Source organism: Rhinoraja longicauda, chromosome 27, assembly GCF_053455715.1.
Source record: "Rhinoraja longicauda isolate Sanriku21f chromosome 27, sRhiLon1.1, whole genome shotgun sequence".
Taxonomy (NCBI): Eukaryota; Metazoa; Chordata; class Chondrichthyes; order Rajiformes; family Arhynchobatidae; genus Rhinoraja; species Rhinoraja longicauda.
The window spans coordinates 26,134,782-26,160,158 of NC_135979.1; the positions used below are offsets into that span (position 1 = coordinate 26,134,782).

A 25,377-nucleotide genomic window follows, 5' to 3' on the forward strand; every position below is an offset into this window, starting at 1 on the left:
GGAAATCTCGATGCCCTGGTATGGAACACCTCATCCCGGGCGCAGATGCGGCGTAGACGGAGGAATTGGGAGTAGGGGATAGAGTCTTTACAGGAAACAGGGTGGGTAGAAGTGTAGTCAAGATAGCTGTGGGAATCAGTAGGTTTGAAGTAGATGTTGGTCAATAGTCTGTTTCCTGTGATGGAGACGATGAAATCTAGAAATGATAGGGAGATGTCGGAGATGGTCCAAGTGAATTTGAGAGCAGGATGGAAGTTAGTGGTGATGTTGATGAAGTCAGTAAGTTCTGCATGGGTGCAGGAGGTAGTACTAATGCAGTCGTCAATGTAGCGGAGGTAGAGTTCGGGGATAGGGTCAGTGTATGCCTGGAATAGTGATTGTTGGACGTACCCTACAAAGAGGCAGGCATAGCTAGGGCCCATGCGAGTGCCCATAGCCACGCCTTGGATTTGGAGGAAGTGGGAGGAGTCGAAGGAGAAGTTGTTGAGGGTAAGGACCAGCTCTGCTGGGAGGAGGAGAGTATTGGTAGATGGAAATTGGCTGGTTCTGGGGTTGAGGAAGAAACGGAGGGCTTCAAGACCATGAAATCAGTAATGGTGTTTGAGATTAAGGCCTGGTGCTCGTCTGTAGGGTCATGGTCCAAGGATAAGTAGTCGGAGGTGTCTGACAGTTGTCACCTGGCCACAGTCTGGTTGAGGTCAACGTAACTGAGCTGGTTACACAGCATCTCTGGAGAACATGGATCGGCAATGTTTCAGATTGTAGTAGGGGAAGAAAGCTGGAAGCTATTTGAATTTGATTTCAATGTATGACGTGCCCAAGAAGCTGAGGGGGGATGGGGCTGTTCCTCAAGCTTACACTGGACATGCAAGAACAGTGCAGGAGACACCGACACACATCAGAGTGCAAGTTGAATGGAGATTTCAAGTCAGTAGTTTGCTGAGGTCAGATTCATCTCATTCATTGTAGCAATGTGTAAATGGAATTTTTATATTACTGTGAGGTTCTTGCAGTGAGGCTGATCCGTTGCACCCTACAGTCAGTTGTTCACAACTCCCCAGAAAGCAGGCTCTGTTTTTGATGGTGACATTTTTCTCATTGTTGTGCTTATTTAATCAATGATATCATGTTCAGAAGCCTAACTTAATCACATGCATTTTTGACCCTCCGAGTAAGCAAAAAGGATTCTGTGTCTTCAGAATTGTTGAAATTGTGGGTCTTTGACTGTAGAAAAATACACATTCTAATGTTTAAAACAACCCAGAAATTACAGTGGTAAGAACTGATGATGACTTGACAACTGTGTTCCATGAGCAACATCACATTTAGAAATATTTTACATGTAGAGGGTATAGTTATTATGCATCATACTAACAACGAATGCTGTGCACTTCATTGCTGCTTTAAAATTGCTGCAAAGTGAGTATTGTGGTCTTAATGCGTCCTGTTTGAGATATATTTGTATCAAGGCACTGTGAAGGAACTGAGCCAAAACGCTGACATTAATGACACCCTCAGCAACTTAGAAATGTCTTTGTTCTTGTTAATGCAATCAGTCCACTTGATCGTGCTAGCAAAGTTTCTTGCAAATGTTGTAAATGAAAGGAGCGAGCTGCAGGTTGACTGCTCGGGTAGTTCTAAGTGTTTTGGCTGAAGGGTGGACACAATAATTGTGTGGCACAGTGGTGCAGCTGGTAGAGCTGCTGCCTTCCACCACCATAGATCTGGGTTAAATCCTGACCACGGGTGCTGTTTGTGTAGAGTTTGCATGATCTCCATGTGACCGTTTGTGTTTCCTTCGGCTGGGCTGGTTTCCTCCCACATTCCAAAGATGTGCAGGTTTTGTAGGTTAATTGACCTCTGTAAACTGTATATTGCCGCTAGTGTGCAGGGAGTGGATGCGAAAATGAGATATCACAGAACTAGTGTGGTCATTCGACAAAGGTGATCGATGGTCGGGGTGGACGGTGGGCCGAAGGGCCTGTTTCCATGCGATCAATCAAATAATTGGGAATCGTCATGATTGGAAAGTTTATCCCAGTTGCTGTTAATAGTGCACATGTGGATGATGCTCATAAACTTTACTGATGTATCCACTTTCCAGTTTAACTTGTTCAGACTTGTTCTAATAACACTGAAGCAGCTACAAATACTTGTGGTATTTGACTGGTGACAGGGTGTTTGTGGGTATGCAAAATTAAAGGTGTACAGTTCGTGGTTCTGTTTTTAGCGGATTTGAAATTCATTCTGACATCCTTGGGATGTGGGAGGAAACCGGAGCACCAAGAGGAAACACACCCAGGGAGAACATACAAACTCCACACAGACAGCACCAGAGGTTTGGATCGAACCTGGGTCCCTGGCTCTGTGAGGTAGCAGCTCCATTGGCTGCACCACTGTGCTGCCTGATAAAGTACCTTTGACCTAAGAGCAAATTTAATGTTATTTTCCACAAATGCTGACCGAACCGCTGCAAGTGTTCCCCTGCAAGTTCTGTTTTAATTTCAGATTTCCAACATCTCCTGCCTTTTGAATTCTAGCCTGGGTATAGAGATTTAGCAGAATGTCCTTTATCTCCTCTGAAGTAAGCTGCACCGTAACATGCACACTGAGTCCATGGTCAAGGGCTGCAAGTTGCTGCTGCCAGAGCCCCTCATGGGTGGTTTTCACAGTATTACGTGCAGTTTGTCCAACCTTCATCAGCTTGTCTACAGAGATATGACCACAGGGAGCATGACTAGCATTCTCCTTCTGTCACTTCCTCTTTCCTTAACTGACCATAGCTCGCTAAATGTCTGAGGGTAAGGCTGTAAAAGTCAGCCCATTAATTCTCAGCAGTCATTCAGCACTCAGTGTTTTTGTTTAGCATGGCCTGGTCAAGTCAAGTCAAGTCAATTTTATTTGTATAGCACATTTAAAAACAACCCACGTTGACCAAAGTGCTGTACATCTGATTAGGTACTAAGGAAAAAAATGAAACATACAGTAGCACGCAAACAGTTCACAGCGCCTCCTCAATGAGCCTCAAACGCTAGGGAGTAGAAATAGGTTTTGAGCCTGGACTTAAAGGAGTCGATGGAGGGGGCAGTTCTGATGGGGAGAGGGATGCTGTTCCACAGTCTAGGAGCTGCAACCGCAAAAGCGCGGTCACCCCTGAGCTTAAGCCTAGACCGCGGGATAGTGAGTAGCCCCATGTCGGCCGACCTGAGGGACCTGGAGTTAGAGAGGTGGGTTAGAAGATTTTTGATGTAGGGGGGGGAATGTCCATTTAGGGCTTTATACGTGAATAGGAGGAGCATGAAGTTGATTCTGTACCGTACAGGGAGCCAGTGGAGAGTGGCCAGAATCGGGGTGATGTGGTCCCTTTTACGGGTACCCGTCAGGAGTCTCGCTGCGGCGTTTTGGACCAGTTACAGGCGGGACAGGGAAGATTGGCTGATCCCAGTGTTTAGGGAGTTGCAGTAGTCTAGGCGGGAGGAAATGAAAGCGTGAATGATTTTTTCTGTGTCGTCGAATTGGAGGAAAGGTTTGATTTTAGCTATGGTACGAAGTTGGAAGAAGCTGGCTTTTACCACAGCGTTGACTTGCTTATCAAATTTTAATGCAGAGTCAAATATCATGCCGAGGTTTTTGACATGCGGTTTGACCCTTCCTGCTTTGCCTTATTTCAGGACAATGCATTACAGTAATAATCTTGTCATGTTGGTGTCTGATCTGAATCTATTCACTCTTTCCAGAATATTAATGAATGATAGTTTGGCTAGATGCGTATAAAAGACATGTAAAGGTTATTTTTGCATTTTTACAAAACAAATTATGCAACAATGGTGATAGGAAAATCAATGAAAGATGTACTCTGCTTTACATGTGATTTTACTGTTGTAGAAGTACACAAACAAGCTGCCCCTGGAGGATTCACGCTTCAATTTCAGTGGTTGGCAAAGTACCAACAAAAGAAAATTGCACAGCTGCACAGATGTCAAGGTGAAGAATATCCAAATAATACTGCATCATCACTCTGTTGCGCAGAAGAGGAAATGGCCAGCAAAATAGGCGGTAAGCTTTTTAAATTCTTTCCTACAAACTTCATCTCCTGAGGCAATGTGTGTGGTTTCTGGTGAACTGAGAATGCTGAAAACTACTTAAACCCATGTGTCTAAGACTGATTGGACTTTTTTCAATGTTACCTACAGCTAAGTTCCTCTAATGCAGTAAGTAAAAATAATATAAGGAATTTTTCCTTACCTGTGTTCTCAATGATAATTTACAGCATGTTATTGTGTTAACATTCTCTGATAAAGTAATATTTTGCTGTATATGCTTGTACAAGTACATCCCTTATACATTTTCAAGAAAATGTTATGGATCTTGTGCATTTTGCAATAATTTGGGAATTTGTGATTGTTAATGTCTTGCTTGTTAAGTGGTCATTTGCATCAGTGCTAGAGTAACTCAGCGGCTCAGGCTGCATCTCTGGAGAACATGGATGGGTGACGTTTCAGATTGGGTCCCTTCTTGAATTTGAAACATCTGAAGAATGGTCCTGATTTGAAATGTTGCCTGTCCACGTCCTCCAGAGATGCTGCCAGACCTGCCGAGTTACTCCAGCACTTTCGGTTCTACGTAAGATTCCAGTATCTGCAATTCCTTGTATCTCGGTGGCCATTGGTTTGTTCCTGCAGTTCACAGTGAAATATTTGGCATGGAGAATTTGACTGCTGCACTCAGTATATCTACACTGCACCTTTCAGAATGAACTGTCTAATTTTATTTGCCCAGGAGGCAAAAATATGGTAATCAATATAATTATGGCTGATCATGGCGTCTTCTCTGGCTGCTCCGATTTCCACCCACACTCCAAAGATGTACAGGTTTGTAGGTTAATTAGCTTCTGTAGCTTATAAATTGTCCCTAGTGTATAGGCTAGTGCTAGTGTAAGGGGTGATTGCTGGTCAGCACAGACCCGGTGAGCCGAAGGGCCTGTTTCCACACTGTATCTCAAGTCCCTAGCAATAGATATCCCAACCAGGGGAAATATCCTCTCGGGCTCCTTCAGAATCGTATGTTTCAATGACAATAGACAATAGGTGCAGGAGGAGGCCATTCGGCCCTTCGAGCCAGCACCGCCATTCAATGTGATCATGGCTGATCATTCTCAATCAGTACCCCCTTTCCTGCCTTCTCCACACACACCCTGACTCCGCTATCCTTAAGAGCTCTATCTAGCTCTCTCTTCAATGCATTCAGAGAATTGGCCTCCACTGCCCTCTGAGGCAGAGAATTCCACAGATTCACAACTCTCTGACTGAAAATGTTTTTCCTCATCTCAGTTCTAAATGGCCTACCACTTATTCTTAAACTGTCGCCCCTTGTTCTGGACTCCCCCAATATTGGGAACATGTTTCCTGCCTCTAACGTGTCCAACCCCTTAATAATCTTATACGTTTCGATAAGATCTCCTCTTATCCTTCTAAATTCCAGTGTATACAAGCCTAGTCGTTCCAGTCTTTCAACATATAACAGTCCCGCCATTCCGGGAATTAACCTAGTAAACCTACGCTGCACGCCCTCAATAGCAAGAATATCCTTCCTCAAATTTGGAGAGCAAAACTGCACACAGGTGAGGTCTCACGAGGGCACTGTACAACTGCAGAAGGACCTCTTTGCTCCTATACTCAACTCTTGTTATGAAGGCCAACATTCCATTGGTTTTCTTCACTGCCTGCTGTACCTGCATACTTCCTTTCAGTGACTGATGCACTAGGACAGCCAGATCTCGTTGTACGTCCCCTTTTCCTAACTTGACACCATTCAGATAATACTCTGCCTTCCTATTCTTACCACCAAAGTGGATAACCTCACACTTATCCACATTAAACTGCATCTGCCAAGCATCCGCCCACTCACACAACCTGTCCAAGTCACCCTGCAACCTCATAGCATCTTCCTCACAGTTGACACTACCACCCAGCTTTTTATCATCTGCAAATTTGCTAATGGTACTTTTAATCCCTTCATCCAAGTCATTAATGTATATTGTAAATAGCTGCGGTCCCAGCACCGAGACTTGCGGTACCCCACTAGTTACTGCCTGCCATTCTGAAAGGGACCCATTTATCCCCACTCTTTGCTTTCTGTCTGTCAACCAATTTTCTATCCATGTCAGTACCCTACCTCCAATACCATGTGCTCTAATTTTGCCCACTAATCTCCTATGTGGAACCTTGTTAAAGGCTTTCTGAAAGTCAAGGTACACCACATCCACATGAGATCACCTCTTATTGTTTTCTACTTCAGAGAATATAGGCACAGTCAGCACAACCTTTCTACATGCATCATCTCTTCATCCCAGGAATTAACTGCCCTGAACTGGTCTCCAGTGCAGGCACATTTATCCTCAGGACCATCCTCAGGAACAGCTTCTTCCCCAATATTATCAGGCTTTTGAATGGTCCTTCCATAAGCGGACAATACTGGAGTAACTCAGCAGGTCAGGCCGCATCTGTGGAGAACATGGATAGGTGACATTTTGGGTCGGGACCTGGGCGTTCCATAAGCTAGGACACTGTCCGATTCACCTCTACTCCATTACATAAATTCAAATTTGTCTGTAACTGGTGCCACAAGAACCATATTCTGCACTCTGTACCTTCCCCTTAGCTCTACCTACTGTACTTGAGTTTGACTTGATTGCATTTATGTATAGTATACTGACCTGATTGGACAGACCTGGATAGAGTGGATGTGGAGAGGATGTTTCTATTCGTGGGAGAGTCTGGAACCAGAGGCTGTAGCCTCAGAATAAAAGGATGTGCCTTAAAAAGGAGATGAGGAGGAATTTCTTTAGTCAGAGGCTGGTGGAATCTGTGGAATCCTTTGCCACAGATGGTTGTGGAGGCCAAGTCATTGGGTATCTTTAAGGGGCAGATTGACAGATTCTTGATTAGTAATGGTGTCAGAGGTTAAGGGGAGAAGCCAAAGGAATGGGGTTGAGTGGGAAAGATAGATCAGCCATGATTAAATGGCGGAGTAGACTTGATGGGCCGAATGACCTAATTCTGCTCCTATAACTTGTGAACTTATGATAGCATGCAAAATGTAACTCTTCACTGTACTTCAGTACATATGACAATAATAAATGTAAACCTATGTGGAAATCAAACGTGCACATTCCTCTAGATGTAGCCACACATATGTCCTGTAAAATCGCATCAATTTTATACTCCAACCCTTTGCAATAGGAATCAGTGTTCCATTACTTTCCAATTACTTGGTTTGTCTGCTTGCTAATTTTGTGTTTCAATTACTAGAAATCCTAAGTTCCTCTTTTACCGCTACATTTCGAGTTACCACCAGCACTTTGTGTTTAGTGTAAACCAGCATCTGGAGTTCTTTGTTCCTTCACTACATGCTACTCACGATAGCCATTTAAAAAAAAATGTTCAGAGTTTTACTACTTCGTTCATGGACTGTACTTCAAGAGTAGTTTGTCATTCAAAATTTCATAATCTATTCATCTTTAAGCTTTATGGCTGAAATTTGAAGGAGCATAGTGCAGTGTTGCAGAGGGATTAAAATTAAAAAAAGATTATTTTTCAGCAACTTTGAGTTTTGTGTGCACGGTTTGCATGGTTCCTGTTTGTCTGGCAGTGTGATGGAGACCACTATGATGTCACACAGGCCATTATCACTTCATAGCTTCAGTGATCCTCTTCCAAGTCATTAATTCTCAAATGAAAGTTGACGATGGTCCTCAGCTATTCACTCAGGTAAAAATTACGTAAGGGGCTAAGCCAGATTTCTATGCTGATAAAATTCATCATACAACATGTAAACAGGCCCTTCAGCTCAATTCGTCCATGCTGACCAAGATGCCCCGTCTAAGCTTGTCTCATTTGCCCACATTTAGCCCATGTGCCTCTAAACGTTTCCTATCCATGCACTTGTGCAAGTGTATTTTTAAATGCTGCTCTTGTACCTGCCTCAACTACCTCCTCTGGTAGCTCGTTCCATATACCCACCACCCTCTGAGTAAAAAAGTTGCCCCTCAGGTTTCTATTAAATCTTTCCCCTCACAACTTTTAAAACCGTTACCTTTTATTCCAAACCTGCAGACACTGAATGGTCACTGTTGGTTTTTATTGGTCTTTGCAGTTACCAGAGATACAACCGTAACCTATTATAATGGAATGGCTAGGTGGATGAACACTGAGTTCAAATGATTACAAATTTTGAGTGAGAAATCCCGAAACATAATAATTATGTGAAAAATCTTTACTCCTGAAACCAGCAAAATGCATTGGAAGATTTGCTATTTAGCTCTAAATGAAACTGCTATGATTGATAAGATGCTTTCAATTAGGCCCCTGTCCCACTTGCATAGGATTATTGATGGGTATTGTGTCTGGCTCAATCACAACAGCATTACATTGAATGACTTGTATGGTTAGTCTGCTGGCCAATTGTACACGATACAGCTATATCCGATACCTTCAACTACGTCATTCAATAGCAGATTTAGATTATCTTTCCCGATAAGCATTGACTATTAGAGAAATAAAGGAGCTCAAATGATCATAGTGATAGCAATTTAAGCTCAAGGCTCGGAATGCAAGCCACAGTTTTCAAATTGCAGATGACATAGGCCTTGGCAGTATTGTGAACTGTGAAGAGGAATACGATTGATTGCACCAGACAGGCTGGTAGAGGAGCAAATGCGAAAGGTTTAATGCAGAAAAAAATGTGAGATGATACATTTATGTTCGAAAAATGAGGAAAGGGTTCAGTACCAGAGAGGCCTAGGCACAGTCACTGAAAGTGACAAGACTGGCGTTTAATGCAGAAAAAAATCATCAGGTTATGAAGAAAGTAGACAATTAGGCTAACACGAGTTTGGGTTTTATCAATAAAGGCAGAAAGGCAAATAATTCTAAATATTTATAAATCATTGGTTTGATCTAACTGGAATATTCTGTTCCAATATGGCCATGTGGCAGGAAAAATGTAAGGGCATTCAAGAGGATCCAGAAAAGATATACAAGAATTAGTTCCTGAGTTACTGGTCAGCACAGACCCGGTGAGCCGAAGTAACAGAGTTACTGTTTACAGTTTTCTTTAGAGAAGAAGAAGCTGGCATATGTTCATGAAATATTGGGAGGGTTGGAAAGAGTAGAGGGGTTTAGGACTAGAAGTCACGGATGCACAATAAAGGCCAAGAGAATTAATGATGATGGGAAGCGAAACTCATGTGATTGGAATCTGGAACACATAGTCTGCAGATGTAGTGGAGGAAGCTTCCATTGTGGCTTTCAAGAGTGAATTGGTTAGTATATGGTGAGGAAAAAAAAAACATTTTATGAAGAAAGCAGCTTTGTGAAAGGATGTTTAAACTAATGAATTGGTCTGGTAGAGTACCTGTGTGAACATGATGTGCTAAATTCCCCCTTCTCTGCACCATCATTTTATGCTTCTCTCCACATGATACAAAGTGACTAGTGGGGTACCGCAAGGCTCGGTGCTGGGACCGCAGCTATTTACAATATACATCAATGATTTGGATGAAGGGATTAAAAGTACCATTAGCAAATTTGCAGATGATACAAAGCTGGTGGTAGTGTGAGCTGTGAGGAAGATGCTATGAGGTTGCAGGGTGACTTGGACAGGTTGTGTGAGTGGGCGGATGCTTGGCAGATGCAGTTTAATGTGGATAAGTGTGAGGTTATCCACTTTGGTGGTAAGAATAGGAATGGTGTCAAGTTAGGAAAAGGGGACATACAACGAGATCTGGGTGTCCTAGTGCACTAGAGCATCAGTCACTGAAAGTAAGCATGCAGGTACAGCAGGCAGTGAAGAAAGCCAATGGAATGTTGGCCTTCATAACAAGAGGAGTTGAATGTAGGAGCAAAGAGGTCCTTCTGCAGTTGTACAGGGCCCTAGTGAGACTGCACCTGGAGTACTGTGTGCAGTTTTGGTCTCCAAATTTGAGGAAGGATATCCTTGCTATTGAGGGCGTGCAGCGTAGGTTTACTAGGTTAATTCCCGGAATGGCGGGACTGTCATATGTTGAAAGGCTGGAGCGACTAGGCTTGTATACACTGGAATTTAGAAGGATGAGAGGGGATCTTATCGAAACGTATAAGATTATTAAGGGGTTAGACACATTAGAGGCAGGAAACATGTTCCCAATGTTGGGGGAGTCCAGAACCAGGGGCTACAGTTTAAGAATAAGGGGTAGGCCATTTAGAACGGAGATGAGGAAAAACTTTTTCAGTCAGAGAGTTGTGAATCTGTGGAATTCTCTGCCTCAGAAGGCAGTGGAGGCCAATTCTCTGAATGCATTCAAGAGAGAGCTGGATAGAGCTCTTAAGGATAACGGAGTCAGGGGGTATGGGGAGAAGGCAGGAACGGGGTACTGATTGAGAATGATCAGCCATGATCACATTGAATGGCGGTGCTAGCTCGAAGGGCCGAATGGCCTACTCCTGCACCTATTGTCTATTGTCTAAAGCAGTCTGAAGAATGATCCTGACCCAAAACATCCTGACCCAAAAGGTGCTGAGGTCCTCCAGCACTTTGTGTTTTACCATGTTTCAAGATGTAATTCAACAGGATTGACAGTTTTTAAATATGATTGCCAAATTGTAAACATCAAGACTTCATTGATTTAGTGAATTTTTCATATCCGATCATTCGTGCTAACAAAAATACCTTTCTAATATAAAAATACTTCTTAGACCCTTTTCTGTGGGTGGACGATCACATCCTGAATCATTTATACAATTTTGTAGCCATCAGTGTCTTAAGTGTAAGCCGTCAGAAATATAAAATAATAGTAATAATTTTCCTATCTCTACGAAGCCCTGAAAAGCAAAGCACATTTTTAAAATGTTATAAACATTTGTTAACATGCATTAATATTGTTCTGTCCTGTAACATTCATACTATTCATTCAAGGATAGTATTAAAACAAAAGATGAAGCATACAGATTAGCCAGAAAAAGTAGCATACCAGAGGACTGGGAGAAATTCAGAGTCCAGCAGAGGAGGACAAAGAGCTTAATTAGGAAAGGGAAAATAGATTATGAGGGAAAACTGGCAAGGAACATAAAAACTGACTGCAAAAGCTTTTATAGATATGTGAAGAGAAAAAGATTAGTTAAGACAAATGTAGGTCCCTTGCAGTCGGAAACAGGTGAATTGATCATAGGGAACAAGGAGATGGCAGACCAATTGAACAACTACTTTGGTTCTGTCTTCACTAAGGAAGACATAAACAGTCTGCCGGAAATAGCGGGGGACCGGGGGTCTAATGAGATGGAGGAACTGAGGGAAATCCAGGTTAGTCGGGAAGTGGTGTTAGGTAAATTAAATGGATTAAAGGCAGATGAATTCCCAGGGCCAGATAGGCTGCATCCCAGAGTGCTTAAGGAAGTAGCCTCAGAAATAGTGGATGCAGTAGTGATAATTTTTCAAAACTCTTTAGATTCTGGAGTAGTTCCTGAGGACTGGAGGGTAGCTAATGTAACCCCACTTTTTAAAAAGGGAGAGAGAGAGAAAACGGGGAATTATAGACCAGTTAGCCTAACATCGGTAGTGGGGAAAAAGCTAGATTCAGTTATTAAAGATGTGATAGCATCACATTTGGAAAGTGGTGAAATCATCGGACAAAGTCAGCATGGATTTACAAAAGGCAAATCATGACTGACGAATCTTATAGAATTTTTCGAGGATGTAACTAGTAGAGTGGATAAGGGAGAACCAGTCGATGTGTTGTATCTGGACTTTCAGAAGGCCTTCGACAAGGTCCCACATAGGAGATTGGTGTACAAACTTAAAGCACACGGTATTGAGGGTTCAGTGTTGAGGTGGATAGAAAATTGGTTGGCGGACAGGAAGCAAAGTGTAGGAATAAACGGGTCCTTTTCGGAATGGAAGGCAGTGACTAGTGGGGTACCGCAAGGCTCAGTGCTGGGACCCCAGTTATTTACAGTGTATATTAATGATTTGGACGAGGGAATTGAATGCAACATCTCAAAGTTTGCGGATGACACGAAGCTGGGTGGCAGTGTTAGCTGCGAGGAGGATGCTAAGAGGCTGCAGAGCGACTTGGATAGATTGGGCGAGTGGGCAAATGCATGGCAGATGCAATATAATGTGGATAAATGTGAGGTTATCCACTTTGGCGGCAAGAACAGGAAAGCAGAGTATTACCTGAATGGTGACCGATTAGGAGAGGGGGAGATGCAACGTGACCTGGGTGTCATGGTGCACCAGTCATTGAAGGCAAGCGTGCAGGAGCAGCAGGCAGTGAAGAAAGCGAATGGTATGTTGGCATTCATAGCAAGAGGATTTGAGTTTAGGAGCAGGGAGGTTCTACTGCAGTTGTACAGGGCCTTGGTGAGACTGCACCTGGAGTATTGTGTGCAGTTTTTGTCTCCTAATCTGAGGAAAGACGTTCTTGCCTTAGAGGGAGTACAGAAGAAGGTTCACCAGATTGATCCCTGGGATGGCGGGACTTTCATATGAAGAAAGACTGGATAGACTAGGCTTGTACTCGCTGGAATTTAGAAGACTGAGGGGGGATCTTATAGAAACATATAAAATTCTTAAGGGGTTGGAGAGGCTAGATGCGGGAAGATTGTTCCCGATGTTGGGGGAGTCCAGAACCAGGGGTCACAGCTTAAGGATAAGGGGAAAGTCTTTTAGGACCGAGATGAGAAAACATTTCTTCACACAGAGAGTGGTGAGTCTGTGGAATTCTCTGCCACAGAAGGTAGTTGAGGCCAGTTCATTGGCTATATTTAAGAGCGAGTTAGATGTGGCCCTTGTGGCTAAAGGGATCAGGGGGTATGGAGAGAAGGCAGGTACAGGTTACTGAGCTGGATGATCAGCCATGATCATATTGAATGGCGGTGCAGGCTCGAAGGGCCGAATGGCCTACTCCTGCACCTATTTTCTTTGTTTCTTAAGGATAGCGGAGTCAGGGGTTATGGGGAGAAGGCAGGAACGGGGTACTGATTGAGAATGATCAGCCATGATCACATTGAATGGTGGTGCTGGCTCGAAGGGCCGAATGACCTACTCCTGCACCTATTGTCTATTGTCTATTGTGAAAATATTGTTTTATGATCACAGAATTCTGCAAAGAAATTTATACTAAAACTAACAGATTCGTTCTCGTCCATCCTTGCTTATATTGACCAAGAAGTAACCTTTTGGTTTGAGGCATGATCTGTATAATGAACAAAATCTTTAAAAAATATATTTTCAGTTAATTATCATTTTTTCCCCCCATCACAATGGGAAGGTATAGTGGCACAACTGGTAGAACTGCTGCCTCACAGCACCAGAGACCTGGGTTTGATCCTGACCTCGGATGCTGTCTGTGTGGAGTTTGTCTGTTCTCCCTGTGATTGCTTGTGTTTCCTCCAGGTGCTCCAGTTTCCCATGAGTCTGTAGGTTAATTGGCCTCTGAAAATGGCCCCCAGTGTGTAGGGACTGGACTAGAAAGTGGGATAACATAGAACTAGTGTGAACATGTGATTGATGATCGGCATGGTTTTAGTAGGCTAAAGGACTTTTTTCGAAGCTGTATCTTTCATTAATTAACCATCTATTAAGCTCAAACCCACTAAACACCAAATGGAACAAAAATGTTGTCCTGTTTTCATTTTAGAACTTTCTGGATACAGCAGTCAATAAAGTCAGAAGATTCAAAAGTGAACAGGTGGCAACCTTTACGGTCAGGCAAGTAGGAATAAAAATGCCTGGCACTGGCACTGGGCATTTGACTTGCAGTTTAAGCATCTGATTAGGCGATAGCCTGCAGTCACTTAGAACGATAAATGGTCATAACAAAATGCCATAATCAGGCAGTTCATTCCTGGAGTCTGAACACACAAGAATTATTTTGCCCGGCTCAGTACAATTAATCATCAATCATCCCAGTTAAAACTGGCTCGGTGTTGTAACTAGCTAAGACGTGAGTGAAGAATAGTCTGTTCGTTGATTTATCCAGTAATTTGCCAAGCTTACCAGGGTCATCTATTACAGTTAAGTTGGTGCCAACATTTGAATGAGGTGCTTTAGCACGTTTTAGATAGATCTGTCAGGCCAATGTTTACCTGCAGATGAAATAAAAACTGAAAATGCCAGAGGTACTCAGCAGGTGAGTATGCATCTGAATACAAGCTGACCTGCTGAAGGTTTAAAACATTTTATGTATTTTATTTTAGATTTTGAGCATCTACTGTTTTTGGGGTTGTGCGGATCAGTTCAAGAACCTAATGGTTTAGGCAAGTAGCTGTTCCTGAACCTGGTGGTCTGGGGTGTTAGACTGCTGCACCTCCTGCACAATGGTAGCAGTGTGATTTATGGTATGGAATGGATTTATGGTCTGGAATTTCCATTTGTTAGGGAATTCCATTTATTAGCCGTTCTTATGGATACTTTTATGGCTAGTGGCTCTCTTGAATAGTCCTCCCAAACTGGATAATCTCTTATTTCATGATGATTTAGTTTAGTTTAGTTTAGTTTATTGTCACCTCAACAGAGGTACAGTGAAAAGCTGTGTTGCGTGCTAACCAGTCAGCTGAAAGACAACACATGATAACAAATGAGCCATCCCAAACTGGATAATCTCTTATTTCATGATGATTTAGTTTAGTTTAGTTTATTGTCACCTCAACAGAGGTACAGTGAAAAGCTGTATTGCGTGCTAACCAGTCAGCTGAAAGACAACACATGATAACAAATGAGCCATCCTCAGTATACAGATACAAGATGAAGGGAATAATGTTTAGTGCAAGATAAAGTCCAGTAAAGTAGTCTGAGAGTCACCATATTCTGTAGTGTTTACATATTCTGTTGCGCTGCTGCAAATAAGAAGTTCATTGTTCTATCTGGGACATATGACAATAAAACACTCTAGACTTGAGGTGCATAGTAGTTCAGGACTGCTCTCTAGTTGGTGGTAGGATGGTTCTGTTGCCTAATAGCAGCTGGGAAGAAACTGTTCCTGAATCTAGACAGTTTCTGCCCAGCTGCTACCATAAGATGGATTTAAGATGGAAGAGATGTTTAAATTTATTTTCATGATCTCCTGAAACTACACATGGAGGTATAACCAACAAGGTACAATTTGTTTGGGAAGAGGGCATGGCCTGGATGGTGGAGATCTCTGATGACAGATGCCACCTTCTTGAGGCAGCACTTCATATAAATGCTTTTGGTGGAGAGGAGCATTGTGTCCCTGATGGGCCGGGCTGAGTCCACCCTTCTCTGCATAAGACCATGGCATCATTTCTGGCAGCTTAGTGGCACATCTAATGGAGTTGCTGTCTCACAGCTCCAATTACTAAGTTTTAGTCCAGACCTCTGGTGGAGTTTGGTAATTCTTCCTGCAACCACGTGTGGTTTTTTGAGATGCTTGCCTCAATGCAAGACAGGGTAGCATGGTGGCGCAGGGGTAGGGTTGTTGCCTTACGGCGCTAGAGAGCCGGGTTCGATCCTGACCATGAGGGCTGTCTGTGCGGAGTTTATATGTTCTCCCTGTGACCACATGGGTTTTCTGCGGGTGCACTGGTTTCTTCTCACATTCCAAAGATGTGCAGGTTTGTAGGTTAATGGGCTTCGGTAAAAAAATTAAATTGTCCCTAGTGTGTAGGATAGTGCTAGAGTACAAGGGTGATTGCTGGTTGGTGTGGACTCGGTGGGAATAGGGCCTGTTTCCACGCTATATCTGTAAAGTAAAGTCTAAAGACTCAACAGTATGTGGGTTGGTAGGTTATTTGACCACTGTGAATTCTCCATAGTATCGGTAAGTTCACTGTACCTTAATTGGTACATGTGACAATAAATTGATCTTGATCTTGAAATATTGAGATGGTAGGATCTGGGATAATATGGGGAAATTGAATAATGGAAAATTAATGGGAGATTGTGATTCTTTGTGAGCCAGCATTGACTCAATGGGCAGAATGGCCTGTGTTGTGAAGAAATCTGAACGTACGAATTAGGAGCCCTCTGACCCCTCATTTCTGCACTGCCATTCATGTGAATGTGGCTACTTGTTTACCTCAAAGACGACTTTCATAATCCGAAGGAAGTCATAGCAACTAAATTTTCTTCTATAGTTTAGGTAGATTTATTACTAAATAATTTTACCACAAGATATTGTAGAATCTTTTAATGCACTGTAGCACAACATTTGTAACACTTGTAACATTTGTAACACTGTTAATTCCTCATTAGAAATTTAGCACTTTCTAATGTCCCCATAAACCTGTGGGTTTTTGTCGATTCATACCTTCTATGTAGTGGTTCAAGTTTCAAGTTAAGGTGAGGTTTATTAGATTCCTCTCAGATAAACAGAACAAACTTAATAATGCACCAGGTTATCAGTGAAGCTCGGCACCAGTATCTTTCCAAAGATTCTGATTGTGTTGTACAAATGGTGAGTGATTGACACGTGTTCAAGGAAATCAGCCCTTTTCCACTGAAGAAAGACACAAAATGCTGGAATACTTCAGCAGGACACAAAATGCTGGAGTAACTTAGCTGGGACACAAAATGCTGGAATAACTCGTGCAGGTTTAGTAAGCGGATGTGAAGATTGGGATAAATGCAGGTTATTTTTGTGCAAGAGGGTTTGAATACAAGAATAGAGACGCCCTAATCTCATGTATATCTTGAAGAAGGGCCCTGACCCAAAGCTTCATCGATCTATTTTCCTCCAGAGACGTTGCATGACCCACTGAGTTCCTCCAGTAGTTTGTTTACTGCTCAAGGCTCCTTCCTCAGGCAGTAGTCAGATTAGGGAAGTGTTCAGAATGTAAGGCTCATGTTGTCGACCTCCCCGTGGTGAGCCCTGTCAACTGACCTCATTCAGTCAGGCGAACGACAACAATCAGAGACAGCAGAAGCAGAAGCAGTTTCATAACTTCTGCTGCCTCAAACGCAAGAAGTAAGGCACAGTTCCCTCTCCACAAAAACTGACAAAAGGCTGTAATGCACTCAAGCACATTACATAAATTGTTGATGCATTTTAGTCCTCATTTCAGGATTGCATAGAATCAAGGCAAAGTCAAAGTAAGACAGCATTTGCTGACGAGAGAATGTTCCCCCCAAAATTCCGGTAATTATGTCCTGCTCCTCTTACTGCTGCTGTCAGGTGCTGGGACAATTGTTGAAAGTCCGTTCCTATGATTTCTGTTCCTCCAAGGAGCCGAAGATAGTCACAAAATGATGGAGTAACTCAGTGGTCAGGCAGCATCTCTGGAGAAAAGGAATAGGTGACGTTTCGGGTCGAGACCCTTCAAATTGTTCTTGACGTTGGTCGGGATTGAACCAGGGGGGATAGGGTGGAGTCCAGGTATGTGGAAATTATTTCAGTGGGGCAGGAGCAGTTGTGTTTATGGATTTTGGGGATAAGGTAAAACCTGGCCGTGTGGGCTGGGAAGTGAGAAGGTTGGAACAGCCGGAAGTGATAAAACCAGAGATGGTCTGTGAGATAATGGCCTGGTGCTCATCTGTGGGGTCATGGGCTCGGGGTATGTAGGAGGTCTAAGGAGCCACTGGATAAATGTGCTCGAGGGAATGGTGGGGCAAGTAGAATCCCAAATAGGATTTGGACTTAGTTATTATAGTTCAGGATTACCCCAATCAAATAGAGGTGTGTGGTCACCCAATCTCATGTAGTAACAGGGCATTTTTCCTTTGTCTGAAGAAGAGTCACGACCCAAAACTAACATATCCATGTTCTCCAGAAACGCGGTCTGACCCATTTCTTCTCTCCGGAGATGCTGTCTGACCCGCTGAGTTACTCCAGCACTTTGTGGTCTTTTTTGGTAAACCAGCAACTGCAGTTCCTCGCGCCTGGAGACTTCCTTTGATATCTTGCAAGAAAATCTGAACCACTGCAGTTGTTGTTTCTGCTGACGTGACACTGTTGATTCTTTTGCAAACAACTCTTGCAGTGCAGCATAGATGTTAACTATAAAATACAGTGCATTTGTAAGCTTGAAATATGCATGCCTTTTAATGAGCACTGTGATTATATCTTACCTTTTGCTCCAGGTTTTGATTATTCTCAAATGAATGAATGAACAAATATTCGTATTTTTGGAATATGAGCAGGCAGCATTTAGATTACCAAATGCACTTGTGTACATTTTGGTAAAGCACACTGCTTTTTTGCATATCTTTCATTCGTTGTAATTTATCTCTCAACATCATCGTCTATATTTCTCGTTTTCCTTATCCCTAACGAGTCTGACGAAGGGTGTCGACCCGAAACTTCACCCATTCCTTCTCTCCAGAGATGCTGCGTGTCCCCGCTGAGTTACTCCAGCTTTCAGCTTTGGAGGAATCAGCACTGGCTCAGTGATTGATTAGCTGAGCCTGAGGACTAAGTTTCAGTGATGTCATACCGGCTTTGAATAATGAGCAACTTGTGAAAGACCAGATGGCAGAATGCAGCATTGAACTGTGAAATGTCTACGGAAGACACTTCAAATTCAGGTTGAAATACTTCCTCTTTTTTTACATTCAGAGCCGGTGTTGTCGCTTGTACTTCCTAGGACTTTTTAACCATTATTTATGAGTGAATGAATGGACAATAACAGATATTGGTTTGAGCGTGGATTACTGCTTGTAAAGGGTGTTCGTCTGAGTAGAAAATTGACGAGGACAAAAATTGGTTCAGACTTGTTTCCAGGTACGGAGTTTTCAGATCGTATTGTATTGTATAGTAATTAATTTATTAGCCAAGTATGTAAAAATATACAAGGAATTTGATTTGCCATACATTCATACAGTCATAGAGATTGAAGAAGGGTCTCATCCCACCAAATTAATTTCCACATACCTCAACTCCATTCTATCCCCCCAGGTCCAATCCCTGCCTACCTATGTCCAAGACACCTCACACGCTCTTCGTCCCTTCAATGACTTCTGTTTTCCAGGCCCCTGGTAGGGTATGTCGAACAATCACTGTTCCCGGCGTACACTGCCCCTACCCCCGAACTCTACCTCCGCTACATTAACGACTGCATTGGTGCTACCTCCTGCACCCATGCAGAACTCGCTGACTTCAACATCACGACTAATTTCCATCCTGCACTCAAATTCACTTGGACCATCTCCGACATCTCCCTACTGTTTCTAGATCTCACCGTCTCCTTCACAGGAGACAGACTATTGACCAACATCTATTACAAACCCACTTGGACTCCCATAGCTATCTAGACTACACTTCTTCCCACCCTGCTTCCTGTAAAGACTCTATCCCCCACTCCTAATTCCTCCGTCTACGCCACATCTGCGCCCAGAATGAGGTTTCCATACCAGGTTTCCTCATTCTTTAGGAAACGGGGGTACACCTCTTCCATTATAGATGAGGCTCTCACTAGGGTTTCCTCGATATCCCACAGCTCCGCGCTTGCTCCTCCTCCCCCCATTCGTAACAAGGACAGAGTCCCTCTTGTCCTCAACTTCTACCCCATCAGCCGTCGCATACAGCATAGAATCCTCCAACATTTTCGCAACTTCCAACAGGATCCCACTACTGGCCATGTCTTCTCATCTCCACCCCATTCTGCTTTCTGCAGAGACCGTTCCCTCCGCAAGTCCCTGGTCAACTTGTCCCTTCCCACCAAACCACCCCTTGCCCTGCAACCGCAGGAGATGCAACACCTGTCCCTTTACCTCCCCCCTCGACTCCATTCAAGGACCTGACAGTCTTTCCAGGTGAGGCAGAGGTTCACTTGCACCTCCTCCAACCTTATCTACTGTATCTGCTGTTCCAGTTGTCAACTCCTGTACATTGGCGAGACCAAGCGCAGACTCGCCGATCGTTTCGCTGAACACTTCCGCTCAGTCCGCCTCAACCCACCTGATCTCTCGGTGGCTCAGCATTTCAACTCCCCCTCCCATTGCCAATCTGACCTTTCTGTCCTGGGCCTCCTCCATTATCAGAGTGAGGCCCAGCGCAAATTGGAGGAACAGTACCTCATATTTCGCCTGGTTAGTTAACACCCCAGCGGTATGAACATTGACTTATCTAACTTCAAATAGCCATTGCTTTCCTTCTCTCTCCATCCCCTCCCCCTTCCCAGTTCTCCCACCAGACTTACAGTCTCTGACTACATTCTATCTCTGTCCTGCCCAAACCCCTGACATCAGTCTGAAGAAAGGTCTCGACCCAAAACGTCACCCATTCCTTCTCTCCAGAGATGCTGCCGGTTCCACTGAGTTACTCCAGCGTTTTGTGTCCACCTTCGATTTAAACCAGCATTTGCGGTTCTTTCCTACACAGTAACTTGTTTACATTGGTCTCGAAGGAATATGAAACAGAATGGTGATTTGCCCTCATCTATTTTCCTTCCCAATGGTGGAGTTATTATGTAAACAAAATATGGATAATCTTTTCTATGGATAATCTTGATGAGTGTTGGGGTTGTGTTTGTTAATTTAACATTTATTTCGGATGGAAATTGTTTTTGAGACCTGAGATGAATGGAGAGCAGATACTGTTTAAGTTATTACCAAAATACAGTGAAAGGCTTCGTTTTGCATGCCATTCAATCAAATTAGATAAAACTATACATAAATACAATCAAGCCAAGCTCAAGTACAATAGGTGGAGCAAAGGGACAGAATCAGAGTGCAGAATATAGTTTAGATTTTAGATTTAGATTTAGAGATACAGTGCAGAAACAGGCCCTTCGGCCCACCTGGTCCGCGCCGCCCAGCGATCCCCGCACATTAACACTATCCTACACCCACTCGGGACAATTTTTACATTTGCCCAGCCAATTAACCTGCAAACCTGTATGTCTTTGGAGTGTGGGAGGAAGCCGAAGATCTCGGAGAAAACCCACGCAGGTCACGGGGAGAAGGTACAAACTCCGTACAGTTCAGGATCGAACCCGAGTCTCCGGCGCTGCATTCGCTGTAAGGCAGCAACTCTACCGCTGCGCCACCGTGCCGCCCTAGCTATCATTCTCAGCATGATAGCTCTATGGTTCCCTAGACAAAGTCCAATGTCTGCAATGAGGTAGAGGTGAATTGGACACTAACCTAGCTTGTGGAAGGGGCAATTGAAATCTGAAAACAGGAAAAGAAGCTGTTCCTGAGTCTGGTGGTGAGTGCTTTCAAGCCTCTGTATCGTCTGTCTGACGGGAGCAGGAAGAAGGAATGACTGGGTGGGACAAGTCTTTGATTATTTTCACTACTTTTCTGAGGCAGCATGAAGTGTAGATGGTGTCAGTGGTGAGGAGTCTGGTCTTTGTGATGGACTGGGCTATATCCACATCTCTCCTCAATTTCTTGCATGCTTGGACAGAGCTGTTCCAAACCCGGCTGTAATGCAACTGACAGTGTGCTTTCTATGGAGCATTTTTGGTGGTTTGTAAGAGCCATTAGATTCTGCTGAATGTCCTCAGTCTCCTGAGTAAGTTGAGGCGTTGGTGTGCCATCTTAGTGAATTTATACTTTCATGTTGTTCTGTAACACCCAAAATATTTTCATGAATCATTTATCATGTTTTCTGGTTGTTATCTTATCACTAAAGAAAAACAAGCACTTTTAGTGACAAACATTTGTTCTGTTTACACAGTGTATTGCATCCTTGTATCCTTTTGTTATCACCTCTTCCCAACCAACAATGGGCCGTTCTGGCCTCCACCCTTTATTGGACATCTGTTGCCAGTCCTAATTGGTTCGGGCCTTTTCTACCTCCAGTTCCCTTCCCTCTACTTTCAGTCTGAAGAAGAGTTCCGGCTCAAAATGTCACCCATTCTTTTTCACTAGAGGTGCTGCCTAATGCAACTGCTGAGTTACTCCAGCACTTTGTGTTTATCCCCAAAATATCTGCCAGAGCACTTGTCCATTTTAAACAGGGACACAAGGTACTGCAAATGCTGCAATCTTGAGCAAATCTTGAGGCCTCTTTCTTGAGTGAACATGGCAGCAGGCTTTGTTGTGTCTCCTCAGTTTCTGGCCTTTCTGCTCTCGCTCCCCCTCCTTCCCAGATGGATCAAGGATAGAGTTTCCCTGGTCCTCACCTTTCACTCTACCAGCTTCCGCATCCAACACATTATCTTCTGACATTTCTGCCAACTTTAATGTGATCCCACCACCAGTCACATCTTCCCGTTCCCACCCCTTTGCACTTTCCATAGAGGCCATTCGTTCTACAACTTAAATTTTAACTCCACTTCCCATTCCCTCAACGACCTTGCTGTCCTGGGCCTCCCTCATTGCCAAATGATGCCGCCCTCTTACTGGAAGAACACCACACACAGTTAGCTTGGGAAAGTGACACAACACTGAATTCTCCAATTTTAAGTACTAACTCCCCTCCCCACCACCCTCACAACACCCCCTCCCTGGTCACTCTCTCTTTTTGCTCCCACCCACTACCCCCACTCTGGTGCGTACACATATCTCCCATGTTCCCGGCCACTCTAGCCCCTTCCCGAGCTCCATATGCTCACACTCCACTCGTGCCTCCCATCTCCTAGTCCCTCTATTTCCCTTTCGTCCTTCCTCCCTGCCCACTTCCACATATTCCCTCTGGTTTTAAATTTACCTCCCTCCTTTTCTTATGTAACACTCTTGTCTCCTTTTCACCTCTAGCCTTTGTCACTATCTCCTCCCATTTTCTAATCACGCGCCCTCATCTGTATCACCCATCACTTGCCAGGCTTTGCCACATCCCCACCTCTCTCTTCTGGCTTTCTGCCCCACTACAGTCATCAGTCTGAAGAATGGTCCCAATCTGAAACGTCACCTCCACAAAGCTGCCAGACTCACTGAGCTACTCCAGCACTTTTGTTTTTTTTTGTCTATTTTATACATTAGGGGGTTGGCTGATAGTGGTTGAGAGGATATATTGTTCAGGTTTTTCCAGTATCTTTGGCCTTGTACAAACTCAAGGCAAGCAGCAGAGATATTGAAACATCTGCTGCATAATAAAACCGTTCACAAATATTTATATTTCTGCACAACATGTTTCTTCAATCTTGGAAGTTCAACAAGTGAACATTGATACATCAGAGGCTGATACACTGCTCCATAATATCAGGATACATGTTTTAATAAATTGCATTATGTGCTGTGTTTAGAGATTTTAGTGCAATTTCCTATTTAATGCAAAGCAAATTGAAGGTGATAAAATATGTTTTTAATGTAGATATTAGAAATGGGAGCAAAATTACATCATTTGTTTTGTTGAAATTATATCGTAAAAGGGTGGAGGAGATATTTAGCATGTTCAACAGAAAGATCAATGGTCTGAAATATAAAGAACAATACAGAATAGTACATTTGTACATTCTCCCTGTGAATGCATAGATTTTCTCTGGGTGCTCCAGTTTCCTCTCACATTCTAAAGATGTGCAGGTTTGTAGCTTAATTGGCTTCGGTAAATTGCCCCCTAGTGTATGGCTTAGGGTTTGGGTGATCATTGGTCCGTATGAACAAGGTGGGCCGAAGGGCCTGTTAGAAACATCGAAACATAGGTGCAGGAGTAGGCCATTCGGCCCTTCAAGCCAGCACCGCTATTCAATATGATCATAACCGATCATCTAAAATCAGTACCCCGTTCCTGCTTTTTCCCCATATCCTTTAATTCCTTTAGCCCAAAGAGCTAAATCTAACTCTCTCTTGAAAACATCCAGTGAATTGGCCTCCACTGCCTTCTATGGTAGAGAATTCCACAGATTCACAACTCTCTGGGTGAAAATGTTTTTCCTCATCTCAGTCCGAAATGGCCTACTCCTTATTCTTAAACTGTGACCCCTGGTTCTGGAGTCCCCCAACATCGGGAACATTTTTCCTGCATCTAGCCTGTCCAATCCTTTTAAGAATTTTATATGTTTCTATAAGATCTCCTCTCATCCTAAATTCCAATGAATACAAGCCTAGTCGACCCATTCTTTCATCATATGTCAGTCCCGCCATCCCGGGATTTAACCTGGTGAACCTACGCTGCACTCCCTCCATAGCAATAATGTCCTTCCTCAAATTAGGAGACCAAAATTGCACACAATACTCCAGGTGTGGTCTCACTAGGGCCCTGTACAACTGCAGTAGGACCTCCATGCTCCTATACTCAAATTCTCTCGCAATGAAGGCCAACATGCCATTAGCTTTCTTCACTGCCTGCTGTACCTGCATGCTTACTTTCAGTGACTGATGTACAAGCACACCCAGGTCTCGTTGCACCTCCCCTTTTCCCAATCTGACACCATTCAGATGATAATTTGCCTTCCTATTCTTGCCATCAAAGTGGATAACCTCACATTTATGCACATTACACTGCATCTGCATGCATCTGCATGCATCTGCCCACTCACCCAACCTATCCAAGTCACCCTGCATCCTCATAGCATCCTCATCACACCTCACACTGCCACCCAGCTTTGTGTCATCCGCAAACTTGGAGATGTCACATTTAATTCCCTCATCTAAATGGTTAATATACATTGCAAATAACTGGGGTCCCAGCACCAAGCCTTGTGGCACCCCACTAGTCACTGTCTGCCATTTTGAAAAGAACCCATTAATTCCTACTCTTTGCTTCCTGTCTGTCAACCAGTTCTCTATCCATGTCAATACCCTACTCCCAATACCATGTGCTCTAATTTTGCACACTAATCTCTGGTGTGGGACCTTGTCAAAGTCCAGATACACCACATCCACTGGCTCTTCCTTATCCATTCTACTTGTTCCATCCTTAAAAAATTCCAGATTAGTCAAACATGATTTCCCCTTCATAAATCCATGCTGACTGTGACTGATCCTGTCACTGCTTTCCAAATGCGCTGCCGTAACATCTTTAACAATCGACTCAAACATTTTTCCCACTACTGATGTAAGGCTAACTGCTCTATAATTCCCTGTTTTCTCTCTCCCCCTCTTAAAAAGTGGGATTACATTGGCTACCCTCCAGTCCACAGGAACTGATCCAGAGTCGCGGGAACATTGGAAAATGATCATCAATGCATCCACGATTTCTCGGGCAACCTCCTTGAGTACTCCGGGATGCAGATCATCAGGCCCTGGGGATTTATCTGCCTTCAGTCCCAACAATTCACCAAACACCATTTCCTGACTAATGTGGATTCCCTTCAGTTCCTCCCTCCCACTAGATCCTCGGTCCCCTAGTATTTCTAGGAGGTTGTTTGTGTCTTCATTAGTGAAGACAGAACCAAAGTACTCGTTTAATTGTTCTGCCATTTCCTTGTTTCCCATTATAAATTCACCTGTCCCTGATTGTAAAGGGCCTACATTTGTCTTCACTAATCTTTTCCTTTTTACAGCTTTTAGAGTCAGTTTTAATATTCCCCGCAAGCTTTCTTTCATGCTCTTTTT

General features: G+C 43.5%; 1 protein-coding gene across 4 annotated transcripts in view; it reads left to right on the forward strand.

Moving 5' to 3' along the window:
- Nucleotides 1–25,377, forward strand: part of inpp5b (inositol polyphosphate-5-phosphatase B) — a 135,468-nt gene that overhangs the window by 32,134 nt on the left and 77,957 nt on the right. For 2 of the 4 annotated variants that reach the window (XM_078422966.1, XM_078422963.1), the window contains one exon: nt 3,886–4,056. In XM_078422966.1, coding sequence (XP_078279092.1) covers nt 3,886–4,056 — 171 coding nt within the window. Of the gene's footprint in view, nt 1–3,885; nt 4,057–18,671; nt 18,716–25,377 lie in introns of those variants that run through there. The other 2 variants (XM_078422964.1, XM_078422965.1) reach the window with 2 other exon arrangements.